Source organism: Salvelinus alpinus, chromosome 22 (assembly GCF_045679555.1).
Source record: "Salvelinus alpinus chromosome 22, SLU_Salpinus.1, whole genome shotgun sequence".
Lineage (NCBI taxonomy): Eukaryota > Metazoa > Chordata > Actinopteri > Salmoniformes > Salmonidae > Salvelinus > Salvelinus alpinus.
This window is the reverse complement of record NC_092107.1, coordinates 33,723,798-33,737,026: the sequence shown is the minus strand read 5'-3', so window position 1 is coordinate 33,737,026 and position 13,229 is coordinate 33,723,798. Positions and strand designations below refer to the sequence as shown.

At 42.9% G+C, this 13,229-nt stretch overlaps 1 protein-coding gene across 3 annotated transcripts; it reads left to right on the top strand.

The window, feature by feature from the left end:
- The first annotated feature begins 4,813 nt into the window (after nucleotides 1-4,813).
- On the top strand, nucleotides 4,814-9,710 carry LOC139549444 (heterogeneous nuclear ribonucleoprotein R-like). Of its 3 annotated transcripts, none has more exons than XM_071359945.1 (11): nucleotides 4,814-4,943; nucleotides 5,848-5,927; nucleotides 6,132-6,250; nucleotides 6,406-6,513; nucleotides 6,636-6,749; nucleotides 6,957-7,133; nucleotides 7,405-7,540; nucleotides 7,638-7,843; nucleotides 8,027-8,179; nucleotides 8,270-8,379; nucleotides 8,474-9,710. In XM_071359945.1, the coding sequence occupies exons 2-11, from the start codon at nucleotides 5,852-5,854 to the stop codon at nucleotides 9,003-9,005; spliced, it is 1,731 nt and encodes a 576-aa protein (XP_071216046.1). In that variant the 5' UTR covers nucleotides 4,814-4,943; nucleotides 5,848-5,851; the 3' UTR covers nucleotides 9,006-9,710. The 3 variants fall into 3 exon arrangements, with proteins under 3 accessions (XP_071216046.1, XP_071216044.1, XP_071216045.1); XM_071359943.1 differs by having other exon boundaries at nucleotides 5,848-6,014; XM_071359944.1 differs by having other exon boundaries at nucleotides 4,862-4,997; nucleotides 5,848-6,014.
- The last annotated feature ends 3,519 nt before the right edge of the window (nucleotides 9,711-13,229 follow it).

The window sequence follows — 13,229 nt, the reverse complement described above, 5'->3', positions numbered from 1 at the left end:
CCATCTCGAATCCCACCGTACCTTCTCCGCTGTGCAATCCGGTTTCCGAGCCGGTCACGGGTGCACCTCAGCCACGCTCAAGGTACTAAACGATATCATAACCGCCATCGATAAAAGACATTACTGTGCAGCCGTCTTCATCGACCTGGCCAAGGCTTTCGACTCTGTCAATCACCATATTCTTATCGGCAGACTCAGTAGCCTCGGTTTTTCTAATGACTGCCTTGCCTGGTTCACCAACTACTTTGCAGACAGAGTTCAGTGTGTCAAATCGGAGGGCATGTTGTCCGGTCCTCTGGCAGTCTCTATGGGGGTACCACAGGGTTCAATTCTCGGGCCGACTCTTTTCTCTGTATACATCAATGATGTTGCTCTTGCTGCGGGCGATTCCCTGATCCACCTCTACGCAGACGACACCATTCTATATACTTCCGGCCCTTCCTTGGACACTGTGCTATCTAACCTCCAAACGAGCTTCAATGCCATACAACACTCCTTCCGTGTCCTCCAACTGCTCTTAAACGCTAGTAAAACCAAATGCATGCTTTTCAACCGTTCGCTGCCTGCACCCGCACGCCCGACTAGCATCACCACCCTGGACGGTTCCGACCTAGAATATGTGGACATCTATAAGTACCTAGGTGTCTGGCTAGACTGCAAACTCTCCTTCCAGACTCATATCAAACATCTCCAATCCAAAATCAAATCAAGAATCGGCTTTCTATTCCGCAACAAAGCCTCCTTCACTCACGCCGCCAAACTTACCCTAGTAAAACTGACTATCCTACCGATCCTCGACTTCGGCGATGTCATCTACAAAATAGCTTCCAATACTCTACTCAGCAAACTGGATGCAGTTTATCACAGTGCCATTCGTTTTGTTACTAAAGCACCTTATACGACCCACCACTGCGACCTGTATGCCCTAGTCGGCTGGCCCTCGCTACATGTTCGTCGTCAGACCCACTGGCTCCAGGTCATCTACAAGGCTATGCTAGGTAAAGTGCCGCCTTATCTCAGTTCACTGGTCACGATGGCTACACCCACCCGCAGCACGCGCTCCAGCAGGTGTATCTCACTGATCATCCCTAAAGCCAAAACCTCATTTGGACGCCTTTCCTTCCAGTTCTCTGCTGCCTGCGACTGGAACGAATTGCAAAAATCTCTGAAGTTGGAGACTTTTATCTCCCTCAACAACTTTAAAAATCTGCTATCCGAGCAGCTAACCGATCGCTGCAGCTGTACATAGTCCATCTGTAAACTACCCACCCAATTTACCTACCTCACCCCCCATACTGCTTTATTTATTTACTTTTCTGCTCTTTTGCACACCAGTATCTCTTCTTGCACATGATCATCTGATGATTTATCACTCCAGTGTTAATCTGCTAAATTGTAATTATTCGATTTATTGCCTACCTCATGCCTTTTGCACACATTGTATATAGATTCTTTTTTTTTCTACCATGTTATTGACCTGTTTATTGTTTACTCCATGTGTAACTCTGTGTTGTCTGTTCACACTGCTATGCTTTATCTTGGCCAGGTCGCAGTTGCAAATGAGAACTTGTTCTCAACTAGCCTACCTGGTTAAATAAAGGTGAAATAAAAAAATTAATAAAAAATTATGTGATGATCCGACCGCATTCTATCCCCTATCAACACTTTTTTAACTTTTGGTGCCAGAGAGAATGGTATAAGAAAGTAGTCAAGACGACTAGCTTGATTCAGCCTCCGCCATGTATATCTCACTAAATCAGGGTATTTAAGTCTCCATATATCCACTAATTCCAATATATCCATGACATTCATGATTTCCTTAAGTGCCTGAGGGTGATAGTTTGTAGTGTGATTTCCTTTCCGGTCTATAGAGGTATTTAAGACCGTATTAAAATCTCCCACTATAATAATAGAGTCTAGTGTTGCTTGTAGAGTTGATAAATTCTTATATATATTTTCAAAGAAGCTTGGATCATCATTATTCGGACCGTATAGGTTAACCAGCCATATTTGTTTATTGTCCAATAACATATTTAAAATAATCCATCTACCTTGAGGATCTGTTTGGACAATTTGCACATTTGGATCAAAATTATTGTTAATTAAGACCATCACCCCTTTTGAATTTCTTTGCCCATGGGAGAAATATATTTTGCCCCCCCAGTTCTTTTTCCACAAAACTTCATCTAAAACTGTTGAATGGGTTTCCTGTAAACAATAGATATTATAATCCTTCTCTTTTAGCCAGGTAAATACTGATCGTCTTTTCTTATTATCTGCTAAGCCATTACAATTGTAACTGGCTATACTTATTTCACCACTTACCATAATGAGACACACCTTTCAGTCTTTTAATCAGAATATATTTTTGTAAACGTACTATTAAAAAGTAACATAATGATTGAGTGTCTATATAGTTGTACCATGATATTTGCATTTCTACTAAGTAAACCTCCAATTGGTCCCTACTATTCCACCCGCTAAAAGCCCTCCTCAACCCGAGTTGGGTTGTCATCCCAATGCCCGGCAGACCACCCTCGACCCCCTGTATCCCATAGCCCTGAACCGACTGGGATCCATCCTTTGAAAAGAGCATACAGTGCCATTTACCGGATTGTAGTAGATCAATTGCCATATGCATTTCCATTGCCCTCACCTCGATTTGTATTATATATAGCTGTGGATCATCCTCTATTGTCCCTAACATCTTTTACTTCTTCCTTCGCAACAGTTGTGGGATACACACATACACTCACACACACACACTCAGCCCTTACCCCCACACAACCATAAGCTCACTTTCTCAACAATTGCACCATCCCAGAGCCCAACTCAAGATGGGTCATGAATTACAAATGTTACTGCAGTTGCAGCTGCATGAGAAGGCCTGCAAGACCGCGCAAAATAATGAGCAAAAATTGAGAGATTTATTTACCATTGTCACATCCTAGATAATGGTGGTCAAATGTACACCTTAGTCCTGAAACACCCACAATACGGCCACCCGTCATGACCATGTCCCCACGCATCTCCATGCAGTCCGACTTTGATTTTGTGCCGCCAGGGCCACAATAATATACCCCCTCTCTGAATGTCCGAGTGTGACCCCCTCCCCATGGGTTACTGCAGCTAGTGTTGCCAGCACTGCCACTGCCTGGGTGGGGGCACCCCACCGGAATCCCCACCGGCTAGGTACAAGGTCGTCAAGGTTCTCATTAGCAGCTTTGAGAATTTCCTTGTGTGCAGTGTCAAAGGACACTTTGATAATGAGTAAAGTTGACTGAATAGATTTTATTGGTAAGGCTATCAATACGACTCGGTTTGTGGAAAGCAGAAATGCCAGGTTGAAGGTTATTGTGGAGACTGCAAAAGAGAGATTGGGGTAACAGATGTTACTGTTGAAATGGTTGTTGGCATGCTGAACAATCCTAATGGAGGAGTGTTTCAGCATGATAATGTTTCATGGCATTGGGGAGGGGGACGGTGTAGTATAGCTTAGTAGGGATTTATTTGTTTTTATTTTATTTTCATGTTAGTACAGAATTGGGCAGATCATGATTGATCGTGCATTCCAGCACAGAAGGTGGCGGCATTTACTTAAACGATTGTTTGTGGACCGCCATTATATCATAGAAGAAGAAGTCTTTCGTTGACAGATTTTGGGGGCCCGGGAAGATGGTGGAAATTGAGGTTTTGTTTGAAGCTGCTAGTGAGTCAAGTGAAGCTAATGGTACAGAAAGTGAGAATGAATGGGTTACAGTGGCGAAGAAAAAGGGAAACTAGTAGTAAAGCTATGTTGGAAAATAGGGAACTGCTAGACCTGTTTTTAGTTGGAGTCAGGGTTTTGAATCAATGCTACTTGGAAATCCGTTTAACATCTCCAGGAAAATCTGGAATGTGTTGGAAGAAAGTGTGGAGTCGGTGAAAGTCACAAGAAGTGGTCTCATTTTGATTTTTTGTGTGTCTGCGGAGTGGAATGTTTCCTGCATGGATTTTGGTAGCAGGGCGCCTATCAATGGGGTTATTTCTGGGGTGGTGTAAGAAATAAAGGCAGAGGATATAACTGAAGACATCGATGGAGTGGTTGGTGCACGTCAATTGACCTGCATGGTGGACGTAGAAAAGAAGTTCACTTCATCCATGCTACTGTTCTTTGATGAACACATGAAGTTAGGATTCATGAGATACCCTGTAAGAGCTTTTGTGTACAAGCCCCTTCAGTGTCATTAATGTAAAAGATTTGGTCTTGTGTCAAGTGTGTGCAGAAGGGAAGAATATATGCCAGATGAAGGGAAATGCTGCAACTGTGGAGGTGAACATGCGCCTGAATTTTTGGTGTGCCTTGTTAGGGAGAATGAGGTTGCAAAGGTGTCTCCTATCTGGAGGCAGTGAGAAAATTGGAAGGAACGAGTGGCGGAAAAGAAGTAATGATAGTAGAGCCACCACGACCTGTGAATGTTTCTCATCAACCGAGGGATAGTGAAATGCTACATGTTAAAAAGGTGGACTTTGTATTATTTATTGCTATGGTCAAACTGTACAGCACAATTGGAGAAGAAGTCTAAGAAAATTGGATTCATTGTGAATGCCGCTGAATGTTTTTTGGGTCTTCATGATTTCACAGCCAAGGCGGTGCAATACATTCTGTTGGTGAATGTAGCCTGTGTAGGGATGTAATTTTGAAGTGGACTGTGATTGAAGAAGTATGATGTTTTATATTTGTAGTTGATGTGTTTTATTTTGTATGATGTCGTTTTCCATCTTTCCCGGAATGTTTTATAAAAAGTTGCTTATTCAATACCCCGTCCAGCTGGTGGCGGTAATGCACCATTAACATTGGATGCCAACCGCCGTTAAACCCTATCGAAGAAGAAGCAATCCCTCTCGCTTCGACTCTTCTCAAACATCTTATTCATATTTGCCATATTGGATCACTCTTCTGGGTAACTGCTGAAAAAATATATTTTACGATACTGTTATTTTTCTGGAAAAGATAGGTACGTGTTTGTTAACTATTAATTGTTCACCTCTTTTGGCGGATGGTTTATTCGAATTCTGAAAGGTGTCCAGCAAGCTAACAGGCCTTGTCTTTAACTAGCTAACGTTAGCCCTGCTAACTAGCTATTTGCGTAGCCAAGCTTATGAATCTTGATACTAGGTTATGTTTTTTTAATGTTGGTATTTCTAACGCTAAAACGATTATTTGGTTGGATGTGAAAGTTCCAAATTGTGACAATCCAGTCTTTTAGCTAGCTAACTTTGGCTGTTGGAAGGGGGCGGGACGGTGCTAAGTCAAGAAAAACACCGCAAAGCAACATTTTATATACAGTACTTTGGCTTGACTAAGTTGACTAGGTACTGTAGCTAGCTTGCCCCCGATATAAACGTACCTTTAACTTGTATCCAGGTATTTGTTATTGCAGACCACGATTGTTCGCATTGAAATGAATGTTTAAGCATTTCTGATGCATTTACAACATCTTTAGCTACCATCTGAAAGATACAAACTGTTAAGATTGCCAGAAGATACCAACCGTTCCGTTACGCTTGTTTACACTGAGCTGCAGCGTTAACAAGCATAACGGTATATTCTTGCGAACTGTTGAGTACTTTCGGGGGGATAGCTAGATGGGAGTAACTATTGCAACAGGACAGCATTTGCAAATATGCATGTTAGAAATGGGGGCGTTTGTGTTCTCTACAAGTTACTAGTGTCATGATCTGTAAAAAGCAGTTGAAACAATATGATTGTGTTTTAGATTAGAATGTCAAATATTATGTTCTAATGAGCAACATTTTAACTGAAATTCTGTTTTTTTATCTTATCTCTATTCCCCTTTCTCCCAGGAGAATGGCTGCTGCCGAGGTGAACGATAGTTCTGCCCCAATGAAGGAGGAAAATGAGCCTATGGAAGTCGCGGCCGAAGGTGAGCACACAGAGAACTACCAGACACTCATCGATGCTGGACTGCGGCAGAACGTGGCTGAGAGTCTCGACAACATATTCTCAACCGGTGGGGCATCTGTCATACAATGGCTGAGTCTAATCTATTTTCTAAAGATACGTGATGTTGCTCGAGGATCCATGAAAGGCCAGTTTGTAGTAGTAGTAATCTGTCTTGTACCCACAGGGTTGCTGGCGTACGCTGACCTAGAAGAGGGGGTCATCGATGCTCTGCGGGCATTCAATGAAGAGGGAGCGCTGTCTGTACTCTCACAGTTCAAAGAAAGTGACCTATCTCATGTGCAGGTGAGTTACAGGGGGAGCTGAATGAACGAGAATGAATGGAAGTCAGTTTAAATTATGATGCATTAGAGTCTAAGAAGTTGACATTGAGGTCTATCATTTTTCCTCTGCTCATAACACCAATACATAAATCAATTCTGCTGTGGTTTAATTTCCAGAACAAAAGTGCTTTTCTTTGTACAGCTATGAAGATGTACAGACAGAGGGAAAAGCAAGGAAGTAAAGTACAAGAATCCACTAAGGTTCCTGCTGAGTCCAAGATCAAGGTAAAATGCAGCAGTTTGAAAGTTCATTCAGTTGCGTCAATAGAACTTCCTGTGTGTGTCTGTACACCTGCTCAGGTTGTGTAGTTATGCAGTGGTTATGCTGATGTCTACGTGTTCCCCAGGCACTGCTGGAGCGGACAGGATACACCCTGGACGTCACCACCGAACAGAGGAAATACGGAGGGCCCCCACCAGAGGAAGTGTTTAAAGGAGAACAGCCTGGGATTGGAACTGAGGTAAAGCTGCTGGAGTTGCTTCGTTTTCAAGTAACATTATTTGAAAGGGTCATGGTCATCGTGGCAAGCCATTGACTGATATAGGGAAGATAAATGAGTTTGCAAGACTGTGGAAGAATGTCAACAGAAAAGTTGATAGCAACACTACAGCAGTCTTCCCCGATCACATTGTGTAACCCTCACTCAGGCTCTGTTTTCTGCCTTTAGGTGTTTGTGGGAAAGATCCCCAGGGACCTGTATGAAGATGAGCTGGTGCCTTTGTTTGAGAAGGCGGGCCCAATCTGGGACCTGAGGTTAATGATGGACCCACTGTCAGGTCAGAACCGGGGCTACGCCTTCATTACCTTCTGCGGCAAGGATGCAGCAACTGAGGCAGTGAAACTTGTAAGTCCCTGCAGCCAGTCTATAGTCTTAGTTTATCTTCTAAGAACCAAGGGGCTGTTTCCCAGACACCGATTAAGCCTGGTCCTGCACTAAAAATCGCTTTCAATAGGGAATCTTCATTGGGTGTGCTTTTTAGTCTAGGGCCAGAGTTAATTTGTGTCTGAGAAACCGACCCAAGATGTGATACATATTTCATTGGAGCAGTTGTCGGACCACTTTCAGCTACCTTTTCAACCCTACAAAGCCATCTTTCCTCTACTCTTGTTTTCAGTGTGACAACTATGAAATCCGGTCTAGGAAATACCTTGGAGTATGCAAATCCGTAGCAAACAACCGCCTGTTTGTCGGATCAATCCCAAAGAACAAGACCAGAGAGAATATATTGGAGGACTTCAGCAAAGTCACAGGTCAGTTAAGTGCAGGCCAATTTTGTTTACACTGTTTTATATTCTTTGGGTCATCATTGGTCAGATATCAGTGATGTGACTCTCCTTCTTCCTCCAGAGGGGCTTCAGGAAGTGATCCTCTACCCCCAGACGGATGACAAGGAGAAGAACCGTGGCTTCTGTTTCCTGGAGTACGAGGACCACAAGTCTGCAGCCGAAGCCCGCCTCTGCCTAATGAGTGACACGGTGATGGTGTGGGGGAACCCGGTCACTGTGGAGTGGGCCAACCCGGTCACTGAGCGCAATGCGGGTGCCTTGGCCCAGGTGAGTCTCATCTCTCTCTCTCACTTTGTGGATCTCACTCGCTCTCACACTTCTTTCTTTCTCTCCCCATCTCTTGTTTTTGTTTTACCCCTCTGTGTTCCACTTCTGTTGTCTTTTATTCAACTTGTGCTTTTATTTATACTTTTCTAAACTGAGTTGAACTTTGATGTCTGTGTGAGTCAGCAGGTGAAGGTCTTGTTTGTCAGGAAGCTGGCCGCCTCAGTCACAGAGGAGCTACTGGAGAAGACCTTCTCTGCCTTTGGCAAAGTGGACCGGTTGAATAAGATAGAAGACTACGCCTTTGTCCACTTTGAAGACAAGGACGCAGCTGTGAAGGTGGGTTAAAACATATTAATTGTTTTCAGTTTTTTGTTGGAGGGGGTTTGCCTTGCTTCGGCTATGTAACAATTTTCCTGTTTGTCTTAGGCAATGGCAGAAATGAATGGGAAGGAGCTGGGGGGAGGGGAGATTGAGATAAGAATGGCAAAGAGGAAGAAAGCGCGAAATGCTCAGCGCCAGGCCACCAGAAACCGAAGGTGAGGCCACAGAGACTGGGATTTACTAATCTATTATCTGATTGAGTAGATCTCCCATCATGGGATTACATTGAAGCTGATATGTTTTCTGCAGGAATGATGCTGATTACAACCACCCACCGCCACGCATACCTCCACCAGATAGGGTCCGTGGCCGAGGGAGCGGGGACTATGCCGCCTATCCCCCAGACTACAACAGCTACGATGACTACTACGGCTTTGACTATCACGACCCCCGCAGAGGTTACGAGGACCCCTACTACGGTTACGAGGACCCCTACTACGGTTACGAGGACCGCTATTACGGTTACGAGGACCCCTACTACGGTTACGAGGACCCCCACTACGGTTACGAGGACTTGTACAGCATGAGGGGCCATGGCAGACTGCCCAGCAGGGAAGGCCTACCCCCACCCAGGGCCCGCAGACCACCACCCACACAGGGCTATGCGGAGAGGGGTCCACCCATTGGAGGGCCCAGGGATGGCAGAGTAAGGGCCCGTGGGGGACCCTTCCAGCCACAGAGGGGCCGCGGTAACCGAAAAGCCAGGGGGAACCATGGGGGCGGGAAGAGGAAGGCAGACGTCTTCGTCCAGCCTGACTCAAAGCGCCGGCAGACCAACTAGTAGAACTGGGGGTCTCAGCCCATCGCCCAGCAGCAAGGTGGCGACTATTCCGGTAACTATGGTTAAGGTAATGAAGAAGACACATGAAAAAGGCATTTGACAGAAGTACAACAACAGAAATACCCCCCGAAAAAACATTTGGCTGCAATTCTTTTGACTTTTTATTCTCCATCCCTCACGAAGAAAATAAACATCACTGAGAGAGAAAAGTGGTCAGACCCCCAGAATCTGCTTGATTGGCTGGAATTGTATTTTGGCCTCTAGATGTGAATGTAACTGTTTTGCTGAATCCTTTCTTACTGTTACATGGGACGTATGTTTTAACTCACAAATCACTTTTACCTAAAAGTGTGTCTAGCATTTCTAGAGGTAAATTATCATTTTTTTTGCTGGTACAATAACTTCCTATGTTTTCTTTGGGAAGCCATAGCAGTTTCTCTGTTTGTATTCATAACAATTTATGTTTATTCCGTTTCAATAAAATTGTTTTATTCAATTGCCAGATACCATCAAATTCAATGGTGTCATTCAGTATTTAGTCTATTCCTAAATCTATCTCAAATTTCACATTTGGAACAAGATTTTCTCAGCTTTTTGCTCATGGAATAAATCAGGAGACCAAATTTCAATTATCAAATACCAAAATAATTTATGACAGCGCACAAACAATGTATGAATGACTGAATAAAAACATTTTAACTATTATTTTTTTATTATTTTTTTATTCAGGAAATGCCACTCTTATGATCTTGGTAACACCATAGCAGCTTGTTTGTACAACAATGCAGATTTTTCTACCTTAATCTTCTACGTTGGATTAAACTGGAAGACCAGAACAACCAAGAATGCAAATACATTCCACTTCCCTGAAGGCCCTGGATCAGCTGCAACTCACCTCCACTCAAACACCACGAGGCGCAATTACTCAGTGATTTGCTATTACACACCAAGATTCTCCAAAGGCTTAAAAAGTTATTAGCAAATTATCATAAGTAATGTCAGTGGTGCTAATCGTTTGTCTTGTCGCTGTAGCAATGACCCCTCAAGCCCTTCTGTATTTTCACAGAGAAATGCTCAGAGCAAACATCTTCGGTCCCATTCTATCACTGTATTTGTATTTGTTTTCTCCTTTTATTCCAACTGATCCAGGTGGTGAAGTGAGAGCAGCATCGCTTGAGTGATGAACAAACTCAACCTGAACTGTGTTCCTTTACAAAAGGGTGAGCAATTATACTGAACAAGAATATAAACGCAACATGCAACAATTTCATAGATTTTATTGAGTTACAGTTCAAATAAAGAAATCAGTCAATTCAAATAAAATAATTAGGCCCTGATCTATGGATTTCACATAACTGGGCAGGGGTGCAGTCATGGGTGGGCCTGGGAGGGCATAGGCCCACACACTTGGGAGCCAAGCCCACACACTGGGGAGCCAGGTCCAGCAAATTAGAATTTGTTTTTCCCCACCAAAGAGCTTTATTACAGACAGAAATACTCCTCAGTTTCATCAGCTGTCCTGGTGGCTGGTCTCAGACGATCCCGCAGGTGGAGAAGCCGGATGTGGTGGTCCTGGGCTGGCGTGGTTACACGTGGTCTACGGTTGTGAGGCGGGTTGGACATTCTGCCAAATTCTCTAAAATGAAGGAGGTGACTTATGGTAGAGAAAGTAACATATACTTCTCAGGCAACATCTCTGAAGGACATTCCTGCAGTCAGCATGTCAATTACACACTTCCTCAACTTGAGACATTTGTGGCATTGTGTTGTGACACAACTGCATATTTTAGAGTGGCCTTTTATTGTCCCCAGCACAAGGTGCACCTGTGTCATGATCATGCTGTTTAATCAGCTTCTTGATATGCCACACCAGTCAGTCAGGTGGATGGATTATCTTGGCAAAGGAGAAATGCTCACTAAAAGGGAGGTACACAAATTTGTGCACAACATTTGAGAGAATAAGCTTTTTGTGCGTATGGAACATTTTTGGGGTGCCTGATGAAGACCAAAGGGTCGACACGTTTGTTATAAATAAAACCATCTGGGAGCATGAGCAGCAGTGTGTGGCATTTTCCTTTCTGTTTTCCATCTTTTATTTAATCTCATGAAATTTGGGACTAGCACTTTACGACAAGCATTTCGCTACGCTCGCATTGACATCTGCTAACCATATATGTGACCAATAAAATTTGATTTGACATGTTACATTTTATATTTTTGTTCCATATTTACTAGTAGTTTATTGCCCAAAGCGTTTTCATGAGAAGACCAATTTCCGGGTTGTAGCTAGGCCACCTTCCACCTCAGGTGTGGAAGGCCGACATCGGCAGATACGGTGGAGTGAGACGCAGGCCATGGGGGAAAAAACAAGTCTAGCTTAAACAGATGGATTTTGATGCCAATTAATTTGATGCTAATGATTTTGATGCTAATTAGACAGTGTGCTGACTGCAGAAGCAACTCATAAGGAAATCAGTCAATTAAATAAATTCATTAGACCCTAATCTATGGGTTTCACATGACTGGGAATACAGATATGCATCTGGGATCTTTTATTTCAGCTCATGAAACATGGGGAAAACACTTTACATGTTGCTTTATTTTTGTTCAGTATACATTGAGTTTGATAACAGTTTTAATAGGATTTCCATTGTCATTAATATTCCAAAATAAAAATAACCCTGAGAACAATATAAAGAAAAAAGCTAAGAAGAAGTTCCCCTTGTACCTGAACGCAACAACATAGCATACAGAACAGAGCATTCGGAAAGTTCAGGCCCCTTGACTTTTTACACATTTTGTTACATTACAGCCTTATTCTAAAATTGATAAAATAATTGTTTAAACTCAATCTACACACAATAACACAATGACTAAGCGAAAACTGTTTTTTTTTAATTTTTTGCACATTTATTAACAATAAAGAACAGATGCCTTATGCCTTTACATAAGTATTCATAAGTTTCACGCACCATTCCTATGGTGGTGGCAGTATCATGCTGTGGGGATGCTTTTCAGCAGCAGGAACTGGGAGTCTAGTCAGGATCAAGGGAAAGGTGAACAAAGCAAAGTACAGAGAGTTTCTTGATGAAAACCTGCTCCAGAGCGCTCAGGACCACAGACTGGGGCGAAGGCTGAACTTCCAACAGGACAACGACCCTAAGTACACAACCAAGACAGCGCAGGAGTGGCTTGGGGACAACTCTCAATGACCTTGAGTGGCCCAGCAAGTGACTGGACTTGAACCCGATCAAACATCTCTGGAGAGACCTGAAAATAGCTGTGCAGTGACGCTCCCCACCCAACCTGATAGCGCTTGAGAGAATCTTCAGAGAAGAATCTGAGAAACTCCCCAAATACAGGTGTGCCAAGCTTGTAGCGTCATACCCAAGAAGACTCAAGGCTGTAATCGCTGCCAAAGGTGCTACAACAAAGTATTGAGTAAAGGGTCTGAATACTTATGTAAATGTTATAATTACATTTATTTTTTATACGTTTGCTAAAATAAATAACGTTTTTGCTTTGTCATTATGGGGTATTGTGTGTAGATTGATGAGGGGGAAAAAACTATTTCATCCATTTTTAGAATAAGGCTGTAACGTGACAAGTCTTCCTCTTTCCTATATTGAATAAGAAATATACAGTACAAATACATTTGGACCTCAGAGATATTAATACTTCGGGAATAGTGGTCGTTTGAAAACACTGAAATATTTGTCATTTTTAAATGTACAGGAAGGGGTGGGGATTCAAAACATTATCGAAAATAATGAGTATTTCCATGTATTTTCAAGAACAGTGGTTCCCAAACTTTTTACAGTCCCGTACCCCTTCAAACATTCAACCTCCAGCTGCGTATCCCCTCTAGCACCAGGGTCAGCGCACTCTCACATGTTTTTTGCCATCATTGTAAGCCTGCCACACACACACTATACGATACATTTATTAAACATAATAATGAGTGTGAGTTTTTGTCACCACCCGGCTAGTGGGAAGTGACAAAGAGCTCTTAATTTTGCACTTTATTTAGCCATCTTACATATAAAACCTTATTTGTTCATCAAAAATGGTGAATTACTCACCACAGGTTAATGAGAATGGTGTGCTTGAAAGGATGCACATAACTCTGCAATGTTGGGTTGTATTGGAGAGAGTCTCAGTCTTAAATCATTTCCCACACACAGTCTGTGGCTATATTTAGTTTTCATGCTATTGAGGGCCGAG